The sequence below is a fragment of the Podarcis gaigeae genome, assembly GCF_964106915.1.
Source record: "Podarcis gaigeae genome assembly, chromosome: 15".
Classification (NCBI taxonomy): Eukaryota; Metazoa; Chordata; class Lepidosauria; order Squamata; family Lacertidae; genus Podarcis; species Podarcis gaigeae.
Window position 1 is genome coordinate 38,805,566 of NC_139692.1, and position 25,918 is coordinate 38,831,483.

Genomic DNA, 25,918 nt, shown 5'->3' on the forward strand with positions numbered 1-25,918 from the left:
AATCTATGCCTATGCCCGAAATTCTGTTCTGTTCCATTGTGCTGTATCCAGTTCTAGAATGGATAGGTTATGCTGCTTCTGTTGTGTGGCCTTCTAGAATTTGGGACACTTCCAGAGAACCTGTTTATTGAACATTTATCCTGATTTGCTTGCAGGACATAAGTCAATGGCATACCTTCCAAGTGTCCCTGTTTTCCAGGGACAGTCCCAGAATAATGAAAGCCATCTTGGCTTCTGATTTGATCCTGGAATGTCCCTATTTTCCCTGCCAGCCCCACTGCCGCCAAGCTCAGGGAGGAGGATGAACCAGCACTTGTGCTGAGCGGCTGCTACAGCTGTGAGGGAGCATACTCTGGCCTCTCCATGGCCTCTCCATGGCCACTGCTGCCAGCCTCCTCCCTTGGGCAGCTTGTAGCATCTGCTGGAGAGAAGGAGAGGCTGCCACTGCCAAGGCCCAGCCTTGCATGATGAGCGGCTGGCTCTGAGGGGCAGGCAGAGGAGAGCAGTGCCACCCTGGGTGGGAAGAAAGGGGGAGGAATGAAAAGGGGATTACCCGGTTTTCTCAGAACGGTGGAGTGGTGTACTGGTGATGGAATTCTCCCTTCTTTTGGACACTGAGGTCCAGCGCCGAGGGCCTTCTGGCGGTTCCCTCACTGCGAGAAGTGAGGTTACAGGGAACCAGGCAGAGGGCCTTCTCGGTAGTGGCGCCCACCCTGTGGAATGCCCTCCCATCAGATATCAAGGAAATAAACTATCCAATTTTTAGAAGACATCTGAAGGCAGCCCTGTTTAGGGAAGTTTTTAATGTTTGAAGTTTTATTCTGTTTTTAATGTTCTGTTGAAAGCTGCCTAGAGTGGCTGGGGAAACCCAGCCAGATGGGCAGGGTAGAAACAATTTATTATTGTTGTTGTGGTTGGAAATGCTCTGCGGAGCGGAATTGGAAGTCGAGGAGGGTCAGTTGGGAGGGGAGAGTGAGAAATGTCCTTCTTTTCAACTGAGGAATGTTTGAGGGTTTGCAATGGCCCAACTAGTCCAGCATCCTGTTCTCACAGTGGTCAACCAAACGCCTCTTCCGGGAAGCCCGCAAACAGGACCTGAACGTGACAGCACTCTCCCTACTTGTGATTCCCAGCAATTGGTATTCAGTGGCATACTGCCTTGGACAGTAGAGATGGATCGCAGCTGTCATGGCTAGTTGGTTTTTTGTCTAATCCTGTTATAAAGCCATCCAAGTTGGATCAGCCAAAAGACCAGTCTAGTCGTAAAAAAGCCCTGCTGGATCAGGGCCAGTTTAGTCCAGCCAGCTGTTCTCGAGGTGACCAGCAAATTGGCTCAGTGGGAAGCCTAAAAGCAGGACCTGAGTGTGAGAGCAACTCTCCCCACCTGCTGTTCCCAGAAGCCTGGCCTTCAGAGGCACACTGCCTCCAACTGTGGAGGGAAAACATAGCCACCGTAGCTAGAAACTATTGACAGCCTTTTATTCCAATGTCTGCATTTTTCTGTTTGTTTTTAAGGAGTATACAGGCTGTCTCGGGGCCTTTCTAACTTCGTTTTGCAAAAAAAAATCACACTTCAGAGTAGATTCACCAGTGCACACATTTAAAGCATATTCAGTGCACATTTAAAGCACACCCTCACAGTGATACAATTCCCATTACCAGGGATGGCCCACCCATGAAGCAGGGTGAAGCAGCCGCCTCAGGTGGGGGAAGCCCCCAAGGCGGTGCAGCCACTGTCACCCTGCCGCTGCAGGTACTGGCGAAGTGGGGTGGCAGGAGAGGTGGCAGGGCAAAGATGGACATGCTGCCCAGCACCCATAACAAAACATAATTCCCAGAATTCTTTGGGGGAAGCCATATGCTTTTCATGTCTATTGAATGTGCTTCAAATGTACGGTGCATACCTGCCTTTCAGTCTCTTTTGCAGCCCTTGGTTTGAAAGTCACCTGTTCAAAGGATGTTTGAAGGATTCTTTTTTTCTTCCCCTTGTCAACACAAGGTGGTGATAGAGATTGGCTTTGCAACTTAGCTTTCTTTTTCCTGAAACAGCTGTGGTAACTGCGTTGCTGGATTTTCTTTTTTGGAACAGAATGGCTTTGTGAAAACTCAGTTTGGTAGAAATGGACCGTTACTGGATTAGGGATTGAGCTAGATGACTGCTTGGAGGTGGTGAATTTGACTGATGTTGAAGCCTTGCTGGCTACTCCTGAAGAACATGCACACTCTACCTCTAAAGCACATTAGAATATTTAGATTCAGCTTGTTTCAACTGGATCTGACTTCTACTCGGATTCTTTAGAAAAGTGAAGTGTGTTCATATGAGCTTTATTTCTGTGTTTAATGGTGGGGTCAGAGGAGTTGTGCTCATGATGCTCGCTCAAAAATCCAAATGTGCCCACAGGCTTTAAAAGATTGTGAATCTCTGACCTTAAGTCTCACTCTGCAGTGACCAAATTCAAAGGAAGCCAAAACCCTGGGGAAACGCTTGCACCCCTGGACAGAGATGTAATCTGTGGTGTTGTCTTGCCTTGTTTACTTTCCGCAAATTATTGAGCCCATCCCACTTTGTAGCTCTTTCTCTTTCCCAGTTCTGATGCTCCTTCGTAGGATTTTGAAATTGCTATCAAAGTTTGATGCATGTTTCACAACATGAATTTCAGCAGTGTAACTAATTAACATGTTGCTGACATAAAAGGACATATTGCTACAAAAAAGCCCCCCCCCCCGATGAAAATAATGTAGTCCAGGATATTGTAGTCTCACATAATCTTGCGGAGTCTTGCTCAATCTATACAGTTGTACCTCGGGTTAAGATCTTAATTCATTCTGGAGGTCCGTTCTTAACCTGAAACTGTTCTTAACCTGAGGTACCACTTGAGCTAATTGGGTCTCCTGCTGCTGCAGCGCTGCGATTTCTGTTCTCATCCTGAAGTAAAGTTCTTAACCCAAGGTACTATTTCTGGGTCAGCGGAGTCTGTAACCTGAAGCGTCTGTAACCCGAGGTACCACTGTACTCACTTTGATGAGGCCATGAAATAGTGAATTATGTTATATTTTGAAAGCCATTCTGAAAAATGAAAACATTGTTCACTCTCCTACCCCTGGAATTCTAGCTAATGGCTACTGTTCATATGAGAGAGAGATTGAGAGATTACACACATGTGTCAGAGGTAGTGGTACTGGAAGAGGCAAATATCACCTGTGTCGAAGCAATGATTCTTCAACATCAACTTCGTTGGACTGGTCACGTTGTTCGGATGCCTGATTATCATCTTCCAAAGCAACTACTCTATTCCAAACTTAAAAATGGAAAGCGTAATGCTGGTGATCAACAAAAGAGGTTTAAAAACTCTCTCAAGGCAAATCTAAAAAAATGTAGTTATAAGCACTGACAATTGGGAAACACTGGCCTGTGAGCACTGCAGTTGAAGAGCAGCCTTTACCAAAGGTGTCATGGATTTTGAAGACACTCAAACTCAGGACAAAAGGAAGAAATGAACTAAGAGGAAGGCACATTTGGCAAACCCTCACCATGACCAACTCCCACCTATGCCCCCACTGTGGAAGGATGTGTGGGTCCAGAATTGGCCCCCACAGTCACCTCTGGACACACCACTAAGACTGTGTTCATGGAAGACAATTTTACTCAGCTATGAGTGATGGCCAAAAAAGAAGAAAACCAGCTTTTCAAAGTCTGGCGGTCTTTGAAAAGCCCCTTTGCCCTCTTAGCACCCTGCTAGGTAATCCTATTGCTCCCCAGAGAGCAGTACTGTCCACTTTGGGAACCACTGATCTACCTGAATATATAAGCTGTTAAGAGAGCCTGGCCGTCCTTGGAAATCCAGTTGTTTACATCAGTCAGCAGAACTAAGCCCACAATAAGCTATTTTAAGCAGCTTAAGGATTGCATCAAATTGCTGCATAAGGATAAATCTTTTCTTTGCCCCAACATTGCTTGGCCAAAAAAAAGCACCTTGCCATTGGGAGTTTCATAACAGGCTATCTGGAAAAGAGCTTCGCAAAGGAAAAGGTCTGTAGCTTAGTGATAAAACACCTGCTTGAATGCAGACCACCCCAGGATCAATTCTTCACATCTCCAGAAAGGGCTGAGATAGACTCCTTCCTGAAATCCAGGAGAGCTGCTTCCAGTCAGTGTAGACAATACTGAACTAGATGGATCAATAGTCTGACTCCGCTCCCAATGTTCCTAGGAGCTGATGCTTTATCTTGAAAAACACGAAATGTTTTTCCAAGTCTCGTCATGGCACCTTGCAGACAAAGCTAAGCTTTCTTGGACTTATGATAACTCTTTATGCATCTGATGAATTGGATTGTGGTTCACAACCATAAGAAATACGTTAGTTTTTAAAGTGCTACTGCACTCTGGGCAGTTTTTGCTGCAACAGACTAACATGGCTGCCCCTCTGGAAATCTGCCCCCCAATCCTTCGGCTTTCTGGTCATTATATGCGAGTGATTTCTTCTTGGCCTATTCTTTATTAATAGTTCTGAATTTTTGTTGTTGTTGTTGTTGTAGTATTATTATTCAATTTATATATCACCCTTTATCAAAAGATCCCATTTGGCATCTAACAAGTTCTGGAGGGCCACAGGTTCCTTGTCACTTGTCTTTGTCACATTCTCTAGTCCATAACATTTACACCATAATAAGGCTGCATACATACCGTACATTTAAAACACATGTGTTGCCCCCCCCCAAAAAAAATTCTGGGAACTGTTGCTTGCCAAGGACCCTGGGAATTGTACCTCTTTAAAGGGTAAACTATAGTTCCCAGGATTCTTTGTGGGGAGCCACATGCATTAAATGTACTTCAAATGTGTGTGGGGTGAATGCAGCCTAAATCTATGAGTCTTTCGGGTGTCACAAGACTTTGCTGTTTGTCTTACACTAATCTAACACAGCCATTCCTTGTTGTGGGGGGGGGGGGGCAAAGCAGCAAGCAGGTATCTCTCTGTTGAAATAAAGCAAAGCTCACTGGTAGAACACGCTTTGAATGGTGTATGCTCCCAAATTCACAGCCTGGTACAGTACGTCTGGTTCAAGGCTGTAAGGGGAGCCTGTCTGCCTGGAGAATACCTTTGCCTGAGACCTTGGGGAGAGCTGCTGTCAGCCGGGAGCAGTTGGTATGTGGCAAGATGATCACGCTCTTGTCACAGCCACAGAAGGAAGTTGGGCGTGCACAGTTGATCCCGTGGGCACAGCATACCAGCCAGCAGGACTGGCAAGGATCCAGTGTTGGATGACTGAAGTCCTTGGATGTGGAAATCAAATGTGCTTCATGGTCGGTCTCATTTCTGAAGAGTGGACAGATTCCCTTTGAAAGGAATGGGAACCCCCCCTTCCTTTTCAATAAAAATTGTAGTGAGAGTCTGAGTTGGGGCTGCAGCAGGGTGGGGTGCAGCTAAGGGCAAAAGCTCCCTAATACCCAACATGTGCCCACATGACTGCTTTGATTGGTGGAATTGGCATTACTACAGGTGCCACATAATACCTTGTATAATATCCATAATACCCATTCTGCTTTCGTAAGGACTTGGTGGTTCAGTGTGGCAGCACCTGCACTTTGCAACTCCCTGCCTATTGAGATTAAGCAGGCACTTTTAAAATTTGGTTTTATAAATTAGAAAATGAATAAAAAATAATTGCCCCCCCAAGAGAGATCCAGCAGGTACTTTCACTTTTACTCTCTTCGGTGCCTGCTAAAAACATCCTTATTTTGGCTACCCAGATGCTTAGAAAGTTGAGATAATTTAAATCAGTTTCAGCATTTTAAATTTTGTATGTTTTAAAGTAGAGCTGTAAATTTTCCTTGATTTTCTTGTTTATCTTCTTCTAAACTGCTTTGAGGGGTTTTTTCCCAATTAAGCAGTATATACCGTATTTTTCCGTGCATAAGACTATATTTTCCCCTAAATTTTTGATGTTTAAAATAAGGGGTCATCTTATACATGGACAGTGCATAGTGCATTTTCCTAACTTTGGGTTTAAAAAAATAGGGGTCATCTTATACATGGGGGCATCTTATACACGGAAAAATACAGGTTGTTTTTTAAATAAATAAATAAATAAATAAATAAAAGTTCTCCCCATGCTGCATTCACAGTACAGTGCTCCCTGCCCCCACAACAAACATTTAAAGCACATGGCTTCCCCCAAAGAATCCTGGGAACCGTAGTTTAAGAGTGCTGGGAATTGTAGCTGTGTGAGGGCTGAACTACAGCTCCAAGGTTTCTTTGTGGGAAGCTATGACTGTTAAACTGCTATAAATGTGCTTTAAATGTTATGGTGTGGGTGTGAATGAACCTTAAATTCATCATAAACTGGTTTATGGGAGGGTCATAGCTTAGGGGCAGAGCATTTGGTCTGAATGCAGAAGGCCCTAGATTTAATCCCTAGTATCTCCAGCTAGGACTGGCAAAGATCCCTGTCTGAAACCATGGAGAGCTGCTGCCGGTTGGTGCAGACAAGACTGGGGTAGAGAGACCAGGGACCTGCTTTGATATAAGGCAGGTTCCTATGTTCCTTAATTACCTGAGAAATTAATTTAAGGCTTTATGTAATATTCATTGGCTTGGTTTACTGGGCTCCTGCCCAGCCTAAGGACAAACCACAGGTCATCATGCCCTTCTTGTGGGGGTAATCTATTCTGGCCGTAACATGACACACACCCCTTAAACCAAATACAGAACAACCTTGCCCTTTTCAACCTGCAGCTACTTCCAAAGCAAAACCTCTTCCTGCATGCTTCAGCGGCTATGCACATCCTTTCTCCATGTGGCAATGCAGGAATAGGGGGGTCCTGCGGTCCTCCTGGGCTGGGCAAGAACATCAGCCCCAGCCAGCCTGGCCAACACTCAGGGATGAGGGAAGTTGTACACTGAGTGCATCTGGAGAGCCCAAGGGTCCCCACACTTTGGTTAAAATGATAATGCATTGGCTAGTCACTTACCATGTACATCAAGGATCGGAAACCTGTGGCCTCTCCAGGTGTTGTTCAGACTCCGACTCCCATCAGCCACAGCAACCAGCGTAGTCATGGATGAAGGGAGTTGGAGTCCTGTGAGGTCCAGGGTCCAAATCCCTCTTAGCCATGAGCCCTGCCAGGTGACTGTAGGCTGCTCACAGCCTCTCATCCTAACCTACCTCACAGGGTTGTCGTGAGGATGCACCACTTTGGCGAAAAAGAGGAGAATAATTGCAATGTTAAGTAACTAAATGATACCAGGAAGGCTACAGATATCCTGCAAGGCTCTTCCACACATATATAGTGGTACCTCGGGTTACATACGCTTCAGGTTACAGACTCCGCTAACCCAGAAATAGTACCTCGGGTTAAGAACTTTGCTTCAGGATTAGAAATCGTGCTACATACGCTTCGGGTTACAGACTCCGCTAACCCAGAAATAGTACCTTGGGTTAAGAACTTTGCTTCAGGATTAGAAACCATGCTCCGGCAGCGTGGCAGCAGCAGGAGGCCCCATTAGCTAAAGTGGTGCTTCAGATTAAGAACAGTTTCAGGTTAAGAACGGACCTCCGGAACGAATTAAGTATTGTACTTAACCCGAGGTACCACTGTATGGGATGATCACGTGGGCTCTAACCATTCCCCCAAATTCTGGGCGGGTAAGTGGATGCTCTGTTCCAGCAGCCGCAGCCAACGTGGTCTCTCCAGACGTTGCTGAACTACAACTCCCAGTGACCACTGGCTATGCTGGCTGGGGCTGATGGGAGTTGTAGTCCAGCAAAGTAAACTAGAATCACACATCCAAGGTGGGGCACCCCGTTGTCTGCCTCCTCTTGCTTTATTAATCTCTGCGCATCGCCTCCCTTGCAGTTTGCAGCGGGTTAACTCGCGCGCTCTGCCCAGCGGTCTATTATGAAACTGCTGCTGTAACAGTATGGGAATTGCGAAGCTCCTGGCTCCTCCCACCTGAGTCCCGGGAGCCAACGAGAGGGCTCCCAGGGCCGCTCAGGCCACAGCCATCTCCTCATTGGCCACTCCTCCCGGGGCGTCTCTGATTGGTGACACCCCACGGCTTGGTGTGAGCGCGGGCGGCCAATGAGCGCGGCGCGTTTGCTTGCTTTTGCTTGCTGCTGCTGCAAGGGGACGCGGAGGCTGGGAAAGTGGGTGGCAAGCAAGTGGCTGATGGATGGAGGGTCAAAGGTGATTGATCTGGAGTAACCGGCTTCCCATCACACCACTCCGGTGTCTGATGTTGCTTTCAGCAAACAAACAGACGAGAGAGAAAAAAATCAGAATAAAATAAGGAGTGGAGGAAGGGGGGGAATAAAGGAGGAGTTTTAAATTATTATCCTTTTTTTCCCTCTCCCCCTCTTCCTTTCAAAGAGATGGGAGGGACTCCGGCATTGAGTGGGAAGGAGGAGGAGCTTTAGGCTGGTGTGTTACACGCATAGGCACCACGCAGACTCTCGCCCTGAATGGGAGAGTGCCTGCCAACCATCTCTTCTGCAGCAGCAACAGGAGGAGCAGCGCCGCCAGCCTGCTGCGCCGGGCCTGGAGGCTTCGGGGGCATCCCTCCTTTCTCCGCAGAGAGCACCTGGAGGTGAGCACCACGTGGGCAGTAGCCCTTTTGGGTGTCGGGTACCAGTATGCAGCCATGGTAGCCTTACAATGAAAGAAACGGGAGGTCAGACCCTGGTTTCTTTCTTTCCCTTCCCAGCACCATCCCCGTCTCCTCCTTGTTTCCAGCCCTAGTCCATCTTGCGTGGTTTGAGTGCACAAGGAAGTGGGTCACTGTTGCATGTGTGTCCTCTGTATTGGGGGTGTTTTGGGGTCTAGATCTTGGGGGCGGGGAGGACGGCTCCCCGATGAACGAGGAGATAGGGGAAAGTGCTTTTTAATCACAACCTGTGCCTGAGTATTTGCCCTGTACACATTCACCCCCCTCCCATAGCTGTCAACGTTTCCCTTTTTTAAAGGGAAATTCCCTTATTCCGAATAGGATTCCTCGCAAGAAAAGGGAAAAGTTGACAGCTATGCCCCCTCCCCAGACCCTGAGAACTGTGGTGTTACCCTCACAGAGCTACAGTGCCCAGCACCCTTAACAAACTACAGTACCCAGGATACTTTGTGTGGGATGTAATATGTGTTAAATGTATGGTGTGTACACAGCCACATACACAGCAGTCTGCCAGGATTTGGTCTCTGGCGCCTAAGCAGTTCTGCTTTAAAAATTCTCACGGAGATTGCTACTTCCTGAGGATTGAGTGGAAGGGGAGAGGAAATAAGATGCTCCCCCCCCCCCCCGGAATGCGGATGGGATCCCTAATGAAGGGAGCAACAAGAATTATTTCCCAGTGCAGGAAACCACTAGGGCAAGGAGGAGGACTGTGATGATAACACAATATATTTATTGTAAGCAGTAAATCTCCAGTTTATTCTAAGCAGGGATGGGGAACCTTTGTTCTTCCAGATGTTGGTGGACTCCCAACTCCCATCAGCTCCAAACAGCGTGGCCAGCAGTCAGGGATGATTTGTCATCCAACATCTGGAAGGCCACCGATAGGAACATAGCAAATTGTCTGAGCTTCCTATCTTAGTGTACACTGACTAGCAGAGGTTCTTCATGGTTTTAGATGCTGGACATTCCCAGTTCATCCTGGAGATGCCAGGGATTGAACCTGGGACCTTTGTGTGCAAAGCACATGCTGTATCCACTGAGCTATGGCCAGTGTTAGAAATTCAGATATATAAGCTAGGTGCCAAATGGCTCTTTAAAACAAGGTTACAGTCACCAAAACAGAATGCCTAGTTGCCATTTTGGGGTCAGACGGCTCAAAAGTCTTATTTTCAATACAACCTTTTGGTTCCTGAAATTCATTCTGATTGTGCAGATAAAATATAACAGAATTCTACAGGATATGTTGCTAGTGTGTGAAAATAGTCAAGATCCAAGGATCTTGCATGCACCTCCAGATGGTGGAGACGTCAGGTGCCATCTGGGCACATTCGCTTGGTTCCAAGTGCCCAATAGCCAGGTGCAAAATGCACTTGGTACCTGGCGAATTTCTAACGCTGGCTATTGCCCTTCCCCAAGATGTTCCCCACTCCTTTTGTAACTCTGGCATTTGATACTGGAGAGAGATTTTTAAGGAAAAATATCCCCCCACAACCCATCTTCTGATTGTATTTCTTAAAAACAGATATTTCTAAGAAATCAAAATAATAATAATTCCACAACTTAGAAGCCCCCACAGAGAAAGCCATCTTCCAAGCCCCTGTATACCAATAGGCCCCCCCTCTAGCTGTCTTAACATCTGCAGGGGTCTGTAGTGCAGGATATGTTCTTTCAGATACAGGCAGCCACCGTTTTAGATGCCCATGAGATGTCTGTGACCACATGCGTGCGCATTGTATCGAACACAAAAGTGATCCAATAATGTGTCAAAAACTCACAAAAGGTGGAACGAGGATGGGTTGTTTGCAGGCTTTTTCAATGGGTTTCAAATATACACGATTTCACTTAAACGTGTGGTGCCTTGGAATGTAACCTCAACATAAGTTTGAAGTTGTGTGTATTTGGGGCCTAACTTGTTGAGGGCTTTAAATGCTGGTATATAATAATAATAAATAATGAGGATGATGATGATAAGAATAAGTTCAGAGTAGGTGCACAACAGTGTGGCTATGGTGATGATGGGGACAGACTGGCCAGGGTCTGCATCTGCCCACTGAACAAGATTGCAGGGTACATATATTCTGTGTGAATTTGCTTGAAATGACCACCTCTCCCTTCCCCCCCTTTGGCTATTTTTATTAAGGTCTGCCCTGAGGTCAGGTAATCCCTACTGTGTTTAAAATGATTAAATAGGTTTGGGGTTTTCCGCTGGTCCCCATGATTAAAATCTCAAGCCTGCTAGAACAGTTGCCTTATCTGCTTTCAGACTTGGGACTCACCTTTAGTGTAAGCATGCATTTTGCTGGACAGGGGGGCCCTGTATCACAAATTTTGGATGCTGTATATTTTCATGAAAATAGTTCTTCTCTTGCAACATTTGAGAGTGGGTCCTGACCATAGCTGTCAACCTTTCCTTTTTTGTGGGAAATTCCCTTATTCCAGCGCCGTTTCCCGCTGCTTCCCGCTGCTATCCCGGATTGTTAGATATCCTGTAGACTGTCCCCGGGACAGGTGAGGCTGCTGATCGCTTATTTTTGAGGCTGCTGATTCCTTATTTTCAAATCTGAAAGTTGACAGCTATGGTCCTGACCTGCATCCTGAAGACCAGTGGCCCAGACACACAATAGATTCAAATAATAGATTTGGCAGGTTCCTAATCTAACCCAGTTAGGAAACAGGAAATCCAGATTCGAGGTTGTATGGCCTCTCCTTGAAGGCAACAAGGAAGGGAGAGAGCCCACTCCCCCTGCTTAGCTGCTCTTATCTTCAAGATGCAGCTCGTAATGTTCAACCCAAAATCTACCCTCTTGTAATTTTCAGCCTGTGAGATCTAGTAGATGTTAGCAAATGGGCTATTGGATTTGGGTAAGGAAGCCCTGTGGACCTTGCCTAGTTCAGCTGTGAACTTGCTGGGTTAGTCTTAAGAAAGCCACCATCTCTTGGGATATTTTGTGGGTTAAGTGTTTGAGCTATGAGCCAGGAAGTCTTAGATTCAGATCTCACCCCAGCCGTGACCTCCAATATTCGCTGGGTTCCTGGTCACCATATCCGTAATAGAACTGTGAGTATCAAAGCCTGAACTTAGAGGAGTTGAACAGAGTTAAGCATGTTGACACTTAAAGAAAAAAGAAAAAGGTCATAGAATTTTCTAATAATTGTTGTTAGGTCAACTACTGATCTATGTCACTGGCTCCTTCCTTTCTACAAACGTCCTGCAGTTCTAAAGTCTCCAAAGAACAGTTTCATTCTTCTGGAAGAACCACAGGTAATCCAGAGAGGTAGCAATGTTAAGCCTTTATAGTGTCACAAGACTCTTGGCTGTTCTTGCTGCAGCAGACTAAGCAATTTACTGCAGCATAAACTTATCAAGCAGCAGAGCCCGCTTCAGCTACACAAAGTGTTATTCATCATTAAAAGTTAGCAATAAATGTTGTATTGAATAGCAACAAGTGGGAACAGCAACAAAACGTTGCAGTTTGTGGTGTGCTTCTGCTTGGCGTGCCAGCCAGCCAGTCTTCCTAAACTGAGCCCCGAGGCCTCTCATAGAAGCAGAGCAAGCTGCCTTTTGCAGAGTTAGATCATTGGACTACGTAGCTCAATATTGTCTACACTGAGTGGCAGCATCTCTCTAAGACAGGCTTCCTCAACCTCGGCCCTCCAGATGTTTTTGGCCTACAACTCCCATGATCCCTAGCTAGCAGGACCAGTGGTCAGGGATGATGGGAATTGTAGTCTCAAAACATCTGGAGGGCCGAGGTTGAGGAAGCCTGCTCTAAGATCTCAGACTAGGAACCTGGAATCTTTTGCATGCAAAACAGATGTCCTACTGCTGAGCTGAGACCCTTCTCAGAGTGGTGGTTTTACCTGATGCCCTAAAACCTTGGCTCTCTTTCAACCTCCTTTTCTCGGGTGGCGCTGTGGGTTAAACCACAGAGCCTAGGGCTTGCAGATTGGAAGGTCGGTGGTTCGAATCCCCGCGACAGGGTGAGCTCCCATTGCTCGGTCCCAGCTCCTGCCAACCTAGCAGTTCGAAAGCACGTCAAAGTGCAAGTAGATAAATAGGTACCGCTCCGGCAGGAAGGTAAACGGTGTTTCCATGCGCTGCTCTGGTTCGCCAGAAGCGGCTTAGTCATGCTGGCCACATGACCCGGAAGCTGTACGGCAGCTCCCTCGGCCAATAAAGCGAGATGAGCGCCGCAACCCCATAGTTGTCCGCGACTGGACCTAGCGGTCGGGGTCCCTTTACCTTTACAGTGGTACCTCTGGACGCGAACGGGATCCATTCCGGAGCCCCATTCGCATCCTGAAGCAAACACAACTCGCGTCTGCACGTCTGCACAATTTGCCGCTTCCATGCATGCGTGCAACGTCATTTTGAGCATCTGCACGAGTGGCGAAACCTGGAAGTAACGTGCTCCGTTGCTTCTGGGTCGCCGCGGAGCGTAACCTAAAAATGCTCAACCTGAAGCACATTTAACCTGTAGTTCTATGTGTTGCAATGGAGAAAGGATTAAAACCTGACTGCCCTGCCTTCATCTAAGTTCAGTACTTGCTATCCCGCTGAAGGCGTGTGTTGCAGCGGAAACTTCAATCTTATCTGAGCATTGAACCAGACATTTAAATCTCCACCCACTAGTCCCTTTGCAGGGTTGGCCAATCACTGCTTTTGCAAAGGGGCACTCTTGACTGCCTTGATTTCCATCCAAATGACTTGCAAGGCACACATTGCACATGCTTTCTGGATTGTGATACAAGATGGCACATGTACACAGGCTTTAGCATCCCTAGTTGACCCTGATAGGTTGGCACTTCCCTGCAAAGGAGGATTTAACTCAGGAGTGGGGGAGATGTGCCCCTCCAGTTGTTTTTGGACTAACAGAGCCTTCCCTCAGCCTCTTGCCCTGTGCTGGCTCATGAGAATTGTACTCCAAAAGAGACAGAGGGCGCCATGTTGGGGAAGGCTGGCTTTCCAGAGCATTGTGTGAGTTTCTCCTTGTCGTGTGACTCTAGGATGGGTGGTTTGCTCTGAGCCAAGGGAGGGAAAAGATTAAAAGTACTTCAGTGGGTGGGTGCAGGGAGGCGAGATACTTTGTCGCAGTTCTTAAAGTCAATAATATGGGTGTTGTGATATTGGCTACGTCACAGTGTGTTGTAATCCCCTTTAGCCTGTGCAATCTTTTAGTTGGGATGTGGGGTTGAACAGGTTGGATGTGTGCCTTGATATTTCACTCACTGATTAAAAAACCCACACATGATTAAATAGAGGGCTGAGGGATTTGCGTTGGTCTTGCTCAGTTTGTCCAAAATATTTCCAGCTTTGGAGGACAACCCACATAGGGCAGCCATCAGCATGGTAATAAAATAATCCTAAAGCATCACAATCTGCCATATGGAGTTTCTCTTTTGTGCATCATACCTGCTTGAAGGGATGTGAAGACCGGGGCGTGCCTGTAGGCTTATTTCTATTTATGACATCTTGTATACCGCCCTTATACCTGCAGGACAGTTACAGCATAAAACCTTCATATAAAAACACAAAATACATAGTAAAAATGAAAACAAAAACAACCCGATACTCCCCCCCCCCCCAAACACATTTTTAAAAGGATGTCAATCAGACAAAAGCCTGGTTAAAGAAGAACATTTTTGCCTGGCACCTAAAGGTGTACAGTGGTACCTCGGGTTACAGAAGCTTCAGGTTCAGACTCCGCTAACCCAGAAATAGGGTTAAGAACTTTGCTTCAGGATGAGAACAGAAAACGTGCAGCGGCGGCAGCGGGAGGCCCCATTAGCTAAAGTGGTACCTCAGGTTAAGAACAGTTTCAGGTTAAGAATGGACCTCCGGAACGAATTAAGTTCTTAACCAGAGGTACCACTGTATAACGAAGGTGCCAGCTGAACCTCCCTTGGGAGAGTATTCCACCAATGGGGAGCTACTGCCGAAAAGGCACGTTCTTGTGTTGGCGCCCTCTGGACCTCTCATGGAGGAGGCACACAAAGAAGGGCCTCAGAAGATGATGATATATTGCAGTTTGAGACACAGTCCACATCCGTGCTATACAATTAAAGCAATACGCTACTACTTTAGTACAGTGGTACCTCGGGTTAAGTACTTAATGCGTTCCGGAGGTCCTTTCTTAACCTGAAACTGTTTTTAACCGAAGCACCACTTTAGCTAATGGGGCCTCCAGCTGCCGCCGCACAATTTCTGTTCTAATCCTGAAGCAAAGTTCTTAACCTGAGGTAGTATTTCTGGGTTAGCGGAGTCTGTAACCTGAAGCGTATGTAACCCGAGGTACCACTGTATCATCATTACATCATGGCTTCCACCAAAGAATCATGGGAACTGTAAATTTTTAAGGGTCTTGAAATCTGTGAGGAGACCCCTGTTCCCCTCACAGAGCTACTGTTCTACTTGTAGCAGAACATCTTTGCAGCCATGAAGATTAGAAGCTTTCTTGCATTTATTTATTTATTTGGTAAGCTGAGATTCTTGGGCAGCTGAATTCTTTGCTCAGTATTACACTCTGTGCTCTCATAGAATCCTGGGGGTGGGGACATGCCGGAGGTAAAAGCGGGCACAGTAAAAATTACCTTTCTACCCTCCCCCCACTTACACCCCATCTCTATAAATCATCCAGTTCAAAGACCCATCCCAGCTAGGCAAAAACACTCTGGGTGCCAAGCAGGGCCACTGAAGGGTGTGATCTGGGGAAAACCCCAAGGGCCAGATAGAGAGATGCCGAGGGCCTGAGGTTCTCTCACTCTTGGCTTAAGCATTCTAAATCTGATCTCTTCATAGGACTGTGGAAGCAAGTCTTGGGAAAGACCTTGGGTGGGAGCCCGGCTTAGGGCTTTAGCAGAGCCGTGCGGGTGACCCAGAGTGGGATCAGGAGGCCTTTCTGGGTGTGCGTTTGTGTCTCGCAATGGCTGACAGGTGGGTGGAGTATGGCTGCAACATGTGTAGGATGGAGGCTCTGCTGGCACGGCTGGGCAACAGGCACATGCTGGTGCTTGCTGCAGCTCTTGGCTCATCTGTGGATTTGCACTCATGCAGTTGTGAAAAGGAAGTGTTGCTACCTGGATGAGGAGGAGTAAGGTTCTTTAAATTTTTGTATGTTCTTTTCCTCCAGGGAGCTGCTTACTCATTGCCACCACCTTTCCTCCCAGCAGCTCACTATTATTCATTACTATTAAGAATTTTAGTAAGAATTTTAGTAAGAATTTAGTAAGAATTTTTGGGACGCAGGTGGCGCTGTGGGTAAATGCCTCAGCGCCTAGGGCTTGCCGATCGAAAGGTCGGCGGTTCGAATCCCCGCGGCGGGGTGTGCTCCCGTTGCTCAGTCCCAGCGCCTGCCAACCTAGCAGTTCGAAAGCACCCTCGGGTGCAAGTAGATAAATAGGGACCGCTTTCTAGCGGGGAGGTAAATGGCGTTTCCGTGTGCAGCTCTGGCTCGCCAGAGCAGCGATGTCACGCTGGCCACGTGACCCGGAAGTGTCTCCGGACAGCGCTGGCCCCTGGCCTCTTGAGTGAGATGGGCGCACAACCCTAGAGTCTGGCAAGACTGGCCCGTACGGGCAGGGGTACCTTTACCTTTACCTTTATTAAGAATTTTAATCAATATCAATTATTATTACCACTGTTAATAATTATTTATTAATTGCCTTCCACACGCATCTTGAGGTGATGTATACAATACAGACAAAAACGGTAAAAGAGTAGCTAGGGATAACACAGAAGCATATTAATCTAAAAACAATGTTATGGAAAGTGCAGATACAGTGGTACCTGGGGTTACATACGCTTCAGGTTACATACGCTTCAGGTTACAGACTCCGCTAACCCAGAAATAGTACCTCGAGTTAAGAACTTTGCTTCAGGATGAGAACATAAATCATGCAGCAGCAGTGCAGCGGCAGCAGGAGGCCCCATTAGCTAAAGTGGTGCTTCAGGTTAAGAACAGTTTCAGGTTAAGAACGGTCCTCCGGAACGAATTAAGTACGTAACCAGAGGTACACTGTAGTGGGCTCCAGCCACATCCCAAAAGTGATGCTGTTCCGCAGAACAGGGGCCACCACACGGAAAGCCCTTCTCTGAGCTGCTGCTCCATGATTCTTCCATTTCACAGCTTATCCTCACAGCAGTCCTGTGAGTCAGCTGCTGCTGGGAAGCCCACAAGGCACATCATTGCCACTTGTGATCCAGGTCTTTCCCCATTACCTGGTACTGAATCATTTTAACCAGCGATGCCAGAGTTCACACCTGAGAATCTTCTTGTGCAAAGCAAGTGCTGCAGCGCTGAGTTGTGTTCCCTCCCCTAATAATAATAATAATCTTTATTTATACCCCGCCCTCCCCAGCCAGAGCCAGGCTCAGGGCGGCCGATACCAGTAAAATTACAATAAAAACATAATAGACAAAAAAAACCCAATTTAAAATACAGGTTAAAATGCAATTTAAAATGCAGCCTTATTTTAAAAGTAGCCCATTGATCAAAACCATAAGGGGAGGGAAACATAAGGGTCAGACTGAGTCCAAACCAAAGGCCAGGCAGAATATATCGGATCCAGATCAGTCTATTTTTGCCCACCTGGCCCAGTTTTGCTCTCCTCCGAATCACAGCAACTCTCCAGTGTTTTAGGGAGAGGACTTCCACAGTCTGACCTGCAAATGGTGGGGATTGAACCTGGGACCTTTTGTCTACAAAGCAGATGCCCTCCCTCCAAGATGTCAATTCCTATGGAAACATTTCTGATCTTAGCCTAATTATTGCAGTTGCTTTTTGTTTTGGCAAAGGCTCTTGATTTCACCGTGCATTCCTGTTCTTCCAGACTGACTTTCCGCTGCTTCTAATTTTCCTGCCTCTCTGTGTGTGTCTCTTCCTTTTCAGTTCCTTCTGGCAGTGGATAACGAACCAAATAACAAGGATCACAAGAGGTCAGTGCCTGCTTTTATTTGCTGCTGTTACTTGTATAGGGAAGCTTTTTAGTATGTAATGTTTTTATATCTGTTGGAAGTCGCCAAGAGTGGCTGGGGCAACCCAATCAAATGTACGGGGTACAAATAAGAAAATTATTATTGTTATTATTTTTGAATTATGGTTGCACTTTGTCAGGACTGCGTTGTACAACCCTGGTTTTTAAAAAACCAAGATGACCAAAATTCTGTACCTAGGACATCACAAATTCTGTAATATTTGTGTGTGTGTGTGTAACCATAGAATTGTAGAGTTGAAGGGATCCTGAGGATCACCTAGTCCAACCCCCTGCAATTTAGGAATCTCAGCTAAATCATTCATGACAGATGGCCATCCAACCTCTGCTTTAAAATCTCCCATGAAGAAGATTCCATCAGCTCCCAAAAGAGTCCATTCCACTGTCAAACAAATCTTCCCATCAAAGAGCTCTTCCTGATGTTTAGTCTGAATCTCCTTTCTTTTAACTTGAATCCATTAGTTTGAGTCCTAGCCTCTGGAGCAGGAGAAAGCAACCTTAATCCCTCTTCCATGTATATAAAGAGGACTTCCACAAGTTGTATAGATCAGGCAATTTTTTAAATTTTTATTTTGCAGAATCTGTGTAACAGTTAGTCGAATTGTTGTGTAATGTACAGTATTCTGGAATGGTGCTTCTGTATTGACTTGGTTTGACTTTATATATGTATATAAATGAAGGAGTAGAAACCCTGGACACAACACCAGCAAGATAGGCAAGCTTTGTGGAACTCTTAATATCAAAATGACTGGATATTTGAGTCCAGTGAGACAGTGTCTGTGAAACTCTGCTGTGTCAATGGAATGCTCTGAAAAGGAACAGAGAAATTAGACCAGGCAACAATGGTAGTTTTATATTTTATGTCATTAACATGACTTTATCATAACTTTGGAGGCACTGTTTATGAGTGGTTACCGTATTTTTCGCTCTGTAGGACGCACCAGACAATAAGACGCACCTAGTTTGGGGGGGGGGGAGGAAACAAGAAAAAAATTCTGAATCCCAGAAGCCAGAACAGCAAGAGGGATCTGGCTTCTGGGATCGCCTCTTGCTGTTCTGGCTTCTGGGATAGCCGCTGAAGCCTCTCCCGGGCCGTGGGATGAAGTCTCCCCCTGCCTGGAAGAGGCTGCATGCGGGTAAGCTGCCCTCTGTACCTTCCCCCATCTCCTGCAAGAACCGCATGCTCTTTAAAGGGAGCGCAGTTCTTGGGGGCTTTTCTGGGAGGTGGGGGAAGGGACAGAGCCGCGCGCTCTGTCCTTTCCCCCCACTTCCCACAAGAGCCGTGCAAAGCCTCTGCAGGGCAGCGGGGGGCCTTCGTCCAGCTGCCCTACGGAGGCTTTGCGGGGCTATCCAAAAGCCAGAATAGCTAGAGGGAGCGCTGTGCAGCTCTAGCTGGTCTAGCTTTGCACGAAGCCTCCGCAGGGCATGGGGAGCCTTCATCCCCGTGCCCTGCGGAGGCTTCGCGGGGCTATCCAAAAGCCAGAGTAGGTAGAGGGAGCGCTGCGCTCTAGCTTCGGGCCTACCTGTACAAAGCCTCCGGAGGGCAGCGGGGTGCCTTCATCTCGCTGCCCTCCGAAGGCTTTGCACAGCTAAGCCAGAAGCTAGAACAACGAGGCAGAGTGCTGCGCAGTGCTCCCTCTCCCAGTTCTGGCTTAGCCACGCAGCCTGCATTCGCTCCATAAGACGCACACACATTTTCCCTTACTTTTTTGGAGGGAAAAAGTGCATCTTATAGAGCGAAATATACGGTACCTATTAAAAGCCGAATAAAATTATAAATCCTTACATATGTGTAATGTGTAATGATTTGTATATATTGCAGAATTCCACTATCATAGGGGCAGCTGGTGAATTGGGGGGAGATACAGTTCCAAGTGCTGCTAGAATAAGTGGCTGATGGTTAGCTTATTCTTAATCAAAGCATTTGAAGGTTGTAGTTTATGTGACCAATTAGAAGCAATCTGTAGAGCATTCTTTTAAAGGCTCTCCCACTTTTTGCCATGGCTGGTGTCAAGGTAAATCTGCAAAAAGCTCAGATTGTTTTTCTTCCCCCTTCACTCTTAGTGGTGCAAACCTACTTTGGAGGCACGATGGGCGATCCCTTGCCGGAGGACAAGCCCCTGGAGCTGAGTGTGCACTCTCGCTTCATCATTGGCTCCGTGTCGGAGGATAACTCTGAGGATGAGACGAGCTCCTTGGTGAAAATCGACTTGTTGGAGGACAAAGAGCAGTCCTTGTCTCCTGTCTCCGTCAGCTCAGACTCCCTTTCTGACCTCGGTCCTTCCAGTGTCCAAGACAGCTTGCCTAATCATATGAGGTACAAAAAAGCATTCAATCCTTTCTCCTTTCACATTCTTCTGTCTTACTGCAATTGTTAATCCTTAAAGGAGGGATGGAGAGCTGGTCATCTGCCAGATAATGTACGGTAATAGTTTATATTACACTTTATTGTTCCTACGTTTACCGTACTTTTACGTGTATAAGACGAGGTTTTATTACTCTAAAATAATAAAAAACAGGGGTCATCTTATACATGGGGTCATCTTCCTTTGTTTTCATAAATTTGAGTCCCCCAAAAATAGGGGTTGTGTTATAGATGGGGTCGAGTTATACATGGAAAAATATGATATATTGTATCTTTGGACTTATGGTAAGAGACTCTCTTTTTTTGGTAATAAACAACTCGTAAGTCAAATTAATAATTCTTAGAGCCTTCTTTGACTGAGGCCCAGGTGACGACTCCCTCTCTTTTGGCTTATAGGGATATGTGTATTTCACTTGTGGCGTTGCTTTCGACCCCCCCCGCTGCCATGGATAATTTTATGTGCTATTTAACTTTGTTTCCGCCTAAGAACTCAGGAAGAGCCTGGCTGCTTGATCAGGCTAATGGCCCATTTTGCCCAGCATCTTTTAGCCAACCAGATTCCCGAAAGCAAGACCTGATCTTTTGCACAAGCCCATTCTCTCTTGGGCTTCTCGGTGTCATCTTTCCGATCTTCTCCAAGGTGGAGAGCCGGTTCTGCTGAGTGGCAGAAAGTTATGAGGGGGAGCCAAGAGCTACTTGAAATGCGTGGCTCTGGCATGCCCAAAGTGTGGAACAGAAAGCACTTTTTTTGTGCGCAGTCAGGATACAGCCTTGAACACCTCTTTCTCAATTTGTTTGCTTTTGGCTTTTAGTGGTGGCAAAGCCCTCTCCCCTTAGTGCAGACCTGCTTAGCTCGTGCCCTGCCAAGCCAAACACAGCCACCCATCCCATCCACTGCCAGGCATTTCTCAGCCCTTTAGGTGTTGCAATTTCAGGTAACCTGGGCAAGGTTTCCCCTTAACCCCCTTCTCGTAATTTTCCATAGCTTTGATAGAGCTTGTCTGCCGGGAAACCTTTGCAGTTGCAAACAGTATTTATGGCAAGATCTCATTTAGCCACCCTGATACCATAACGAGCACAAATCATAATGAATACACAACAAAAACGGTGTTTGGAGGGTCCCATAGTTTTCCTAAGCACTTCCGTGGGAGAGGGCTGGTATTTCTTAATTTTCTCTTTTTGCTCCAGGGTTGGTATTTTTAAATGTGCAAATGCTCTTACGATTTGCAGGATGCTGAAGTTGGCATGACATCCTTTGCTTAGATGGGGAAAATGCAAAACCTGGATTTAAGGGTGGTGTGTTGTTGTTGTTGTTTGAAAACGTCTTCTATGTAGCAGAATCCTGTTGTTGGCTTCTGTGTGGCACATCCTGTAGTTGGCATTGCAAATAAGCTGGGCAGTGCACTGCTGAGTTCTATAAAAAAATTGCTACATCACTGATAGCATCCAGCATCATGCCGTTGTGCTGAGATTGACGGGGGCTCCTCTCTGTGATGTGTGTCAGGTATGTCTCTAGAACAGACAGCCTTCCTGGGCCATTTAGAGACCAGAAAGGGACGAGAGGTGCTTACAGCTTGCATCTCCTTGTGATCCTTGTGTAGCTGTGAGTTTTGCAGTTTCTGAATCTTGTGTGTGGCCAATAGGCACTGAGGCCCTTTGGTTTTCCTGCCCGACATTTTCTTCAGCACATGCTCTGGGTATGTTGATGGAGCGTTGTTGTTGTTGTAGTTTTGTAACTGGTGTTTTGCTGTGCTGTTTTCCTAGGAAGGGTGCCAGCAGCTGAACTGTATTTGTCCTTAAAACACCACAACTGATTTAAAATGCATCTACAGAGCAGATGGGAGAGGTTCCGGCATCTTCAGGTCGGGCTGGAAATGTCCCTTGCCTGAAAACAGGAAAGCCGCTGCCTGTCAGTTTAGATCAGGGGTCAGCAAACTTTTTATCAGGGGGGCCGGTCTACTGTCCCTCAGACCATGTGTTGGGCCGGAGTGTATTGGGGGGGGGGGGAAATGAACCAATTCCTATGCCCCACAAATAACCCAGAGATGCATTTTAAATAAAAGCACACATTCTACTCATGTAAAAACATCAGGCAGGCCCCACAAATAACCCAGAGGTGTATTTTAAATAAAGGGACCATTATACTCATGTAAAAACACGCTGATTCCCAGACCATCCGCGGGCCGGATTTAGAAGGCAATTGGGCCGGATTCGGCCCCCGGGCCTTAGTTTGCCTAACCATGGTTTAGACGATGCTGAGCTAAATGGACTAATGGGTCTGACTCATTGTATGACAGCTGCTTCTGTGCCTAGTTCTGATCTGGAGAAGGGCATATTGAGGGTGGACTTTGGTCTAGAAACCTGGAGAGTCACTAACAGTTAGTATAGTATTGAGCTAGATGAACCATTAGTTTGATTCTGTCTCAGGCTGCTTGCTATGTTCCTATGGCCCCTTGTTTCAGGAGAAGGGCCCAGAATTAGTCCTGGATCAGGCAGTGGGTGATGGGAGGGAACCCTTTGCCTGAGACCCTGAAGGACTGCTGCCAGGCAGAGTAGGTAGCTTTATAAAGCAGCTTCTTAGGCTCACAACCAGAAAGGGGAAACAAAATAAAAATCCTCAGAGAGGGAGAGAGGAAGGAATGAACACTAATGATATAAATACAGGCAGCAACCATTTTACGTGGGGGTTCAGTTCCTGGCTCCTGTGAGTGACAGTGCATAAGCCCGCCCACCCCGCCTTGTTACACCCCTCCCCTGTTCTGCCTTCTTCTGGGTTCAAAATGGCCCACGTGTCAATGACCACACGTCAGCTGGACATTTGGAAAATGTTTGCCGCCTGTACGAATTCTCCCTAAGATGGCTTGCAGAAAGGCCGTACTGCAGTGGCAGAACAACTGCTTTGCATGCAGAAGACTCTAGGCTCAATCCCTAGTATCTCTAGATAATTGGAGCAGGGCAACCCCAGGCTTTCAGGCAGAGGCCACTCTCAGCCCTGCCTGCAGATGCCATGCCAGGGATTGACCCTGGCGCCCTCTGCTTGTTATAGCAATGGCATATTACATATTCTTATTAATAATATTAATTCTTTCAGCACCTTTTGAAGATGCCCAGCTTTATGGTGGCAGGTTTTTTTTTGTTTTTGTTTTGTATGAGCTGCCAGAGCTTAAAGTGGGTCCTTCCAATCCATTAAAGTTTCTGCTGTGGTGAATCTTCTTTTGTCTTCCCGAAGACTCTTTTTGTGCCCGGTACCAAGTTTTGAGGAGCGCTATACAATCCTTTCTCCTGGAGGAGTCTCCAGGTCTTGCCATGGTCACAGCGCTTGTCCAGCCTCTCTGCCCGTCCCTGCATAAGCCCCATTACATAACCTTGATATCTTTTCCCTCTCTCCCCTCCTCCAGTCCCTAATCAGCTGTTTCTCTCTCTCTTTCCCTGGCAAATCAGTGAATGCTCTCCCCTGTATACACAATGCCCACCGCTGGGAAGGAGCGTGGATGAGCTGTGCATGTAGAGGAAAAAGCAGAAGGACAAAGGTTAAAAATGCGAAGCAGCCAGTAAAATGCAGCTTTGCTCAATTTTTTTTTATTTTAAAGGAGGGTGATGCAGGGAGGGATCTTTCTGAAAAAGCTGCAGCTTCAGAGGAAGGAGAGTAGCATTCTCTGTCAGAGTGCCGTCCGGTTCAAGATCTAAACCAGGGAACCCCTTTTGCTAAAAAATAATAATAATTCCTGAGCCAGCATGGAAGAAGCAGCCGACGACAGTCAGGCAATGAGATATCATATGCTTCAAAGGTGGGTGGTGGAGGTGGGGGGAGGTTGATAATCCTACTTTGAAGGGGTGGGTTTTTAATTTTTTTTAATTACTCACACTTTGGAAGGGTGTTGTTTATTAACCTTAATTTAGAGAGGTGATTTGTGTGTGGTGGGGTGGGGGGTTAAGGCTCATTTCAGTCAGTTGTGAACTGGTATAAATCAGCTTAATTTTTAATTATAAGGTTTTTCTTTGGGTGAGCGTTGTTGGGTTTTTTTTGGGGGGGGGGGGAGAAATTGACATCTTTTGCCTGAAGGAAGCTGAGATTTGACACTGCAGGCAGCAAATTGCTCAGAGAAGCTATTTTTTATTTTTTAAAAGGAGGAGACAAACAGGGTTTAGATTTTTGCAGGACTTTTTGGTTTGGCATCCAAGAAACCAATTCAGCAGTTTTTTGTTTTGGATTTTTATGCTCTGCAGGGAGATACATCTGCCCACCATGCTTTGAAAGAAAAGGCTGGCTGGCATTCCTGAATGCCTTTTGATTTGACACTGAGGCTGAGACCCTACATATTCTTACAAATTGGCAGGACTTACTTCTGCGTAAACAGATTCCCAGACTTCCCTAGGAAGAGGGATTGGTTGTTACGCCACTCTGGGAATCGTACCTCCATGAGGGGGATAGGGGTCTCCTAACAGCTCTCAGCACCCTTAACAAACTATAGTTTCCAGGATTCCTTGGGGGAGGCTGTGACTGTTTAAAGTGATATTATCATGCTTTAAATATATAGCACAGATAGGGCCTACAACTCCCATCACCCATGATCGCTAGCTAAATTGACTAGGGATGAAGGGAGTTGGTTCAGGCAATATTTCAAGGACCACCTGTCCCCATATGAACCAGCCCTGACCCTGTTATCATCATCTGAGGCCTTCTTTGTGTGTTTCCTCCACAAGAAGCCCAGAGGGTGGCCTTTTCTGCAGTGGTTCCCCTTATATGGAATACTTTCCCCAGGGAGGTTCACCTGACACTTTAGGCGTCTTTAGGCACCAGGCGAATATGTACCTCTATAACCTGATTGAACAATCTGTGGCCTTTTAAATGTGTTGGGGAGGTGAGTTGGCTCTTTTTTTGGTTTATGTATTTTGTGTTCTCATTTTGTATTTTTAGTCTATAAACTGCCCTGTGATCTTCAGACTAAATAAATAAATAAATAAATAAATAAATAGAAGAACACTGGTGTGGACTGCATTGAACTATATGGACCAATGATCTAACTTGGCTTAAGGTAGGGTAGCCATATTTCAGACAGTGAAAATCCAGACAGAACAGTTGTTGAGGTTTTTTGGTGGGGGAGTGAAGTTGTTTTGGGGCAAAATCACAAAAATGCCATTTTTGTGCTACGTTTATGGGGAAATGGCAAAAACAGCACTGCCGACATAGGCTGCCATACATCTGGATTTTCCCGGACACTTCTCCTGATTTCCGCCTGGGCACTGCTGCCGACTGCAGTATTCAGGATACGTCCGGCAAAATCCGGACGTGTGTCAACACTACTTAAGGCAACTTACTATTTGCAAGCAAGCTGAGGGCTGCCCAGGCCTTTAGGAACAGACTGAGAAAACGCGTATTTTCGTGTGTAAGAGAGAAATGCCTCCAGTTTTAATCCAAAAGAAACTGTGTCCTAAATATCAGTATGTTTGGGACATACTAGTACAGCTAATCTTTGGAGACCCTCTTCTGGGTGCCTCCAGCAACCACTTTGGATGGTAGTACTATGTTGCCCATCATGGAGTCATTTCAATGCTGTGGGTTGTTGTTGTTTAGTCGTTTAGTCGTGTTCGACTCTTTTTGACCCCATGGACCAGAGCACGCCAGCCACTCCTGTCTTCCACTGCCTCTCGCAATTTGGTCAGACTCATGTTTGTAGCTTTGAGAACACTGTCCAACCATCTCGTCCTCTGTCGTCCCCTTCTTCTTGTGCCCTCCATCTTTTCCAACATCAGGGTCTTTTACAGGGAGTCTTCTCTTCTCATGAGTATTGGAGCCTCAGCTTCAGGATCTGCCCTTCCAGTGAGCACTCAGGGCTGATTTCCTTCAGAATGGAGAGGTTTGATCTTGCAGTCCATGGGACTCTCAAGAGTCTCCTCC

The 25,918-nt window shown here is 46.5% G+C and overlaps 1 protein-coding gene across 9 annotated transcripts in view; it reads left to right on the forward strand.

The window, feature by feature from the left end:
- Positions 1-100: 100 nt before the first annotated feature.
- The window catches only part of ACACA (acetyl-CoA carboxylase alpha), a 187,110-nt gene continuing 161,292 nt past the window's right edge, over positions 101-25,918 (forward strand). For 4 of the 9 annotated variants that reach the window (XM_083714256.1, XM_083714258.1, XM_083714257.1 and 1 more), the window contains exons 1-3: positions 8,133-8,585; positions 17,552-17,598; positions 19,719-19,971. In XM_083714256.1, coding sequence (XP_083570382.1) covers positions 8,461-8,585; positions 17,552-17,598; positions 19,719-19,971 — 425 coding nt within the window. In that variant the 5' untranslated portion in view covers positions 8,133-8,460. Of the gene's footprint in view, positions 152-8,132; positions 8,586-17,551; positions 17,599-19,718; positions 19,972-23,542; positions 23,808-25,918 lie in introns of those variants that run through there. The other 5 variants (XM_083714261.1, XM_083714262.1, XM_083714263.1 and 2 more) reach the window with 3 other exon arrangements.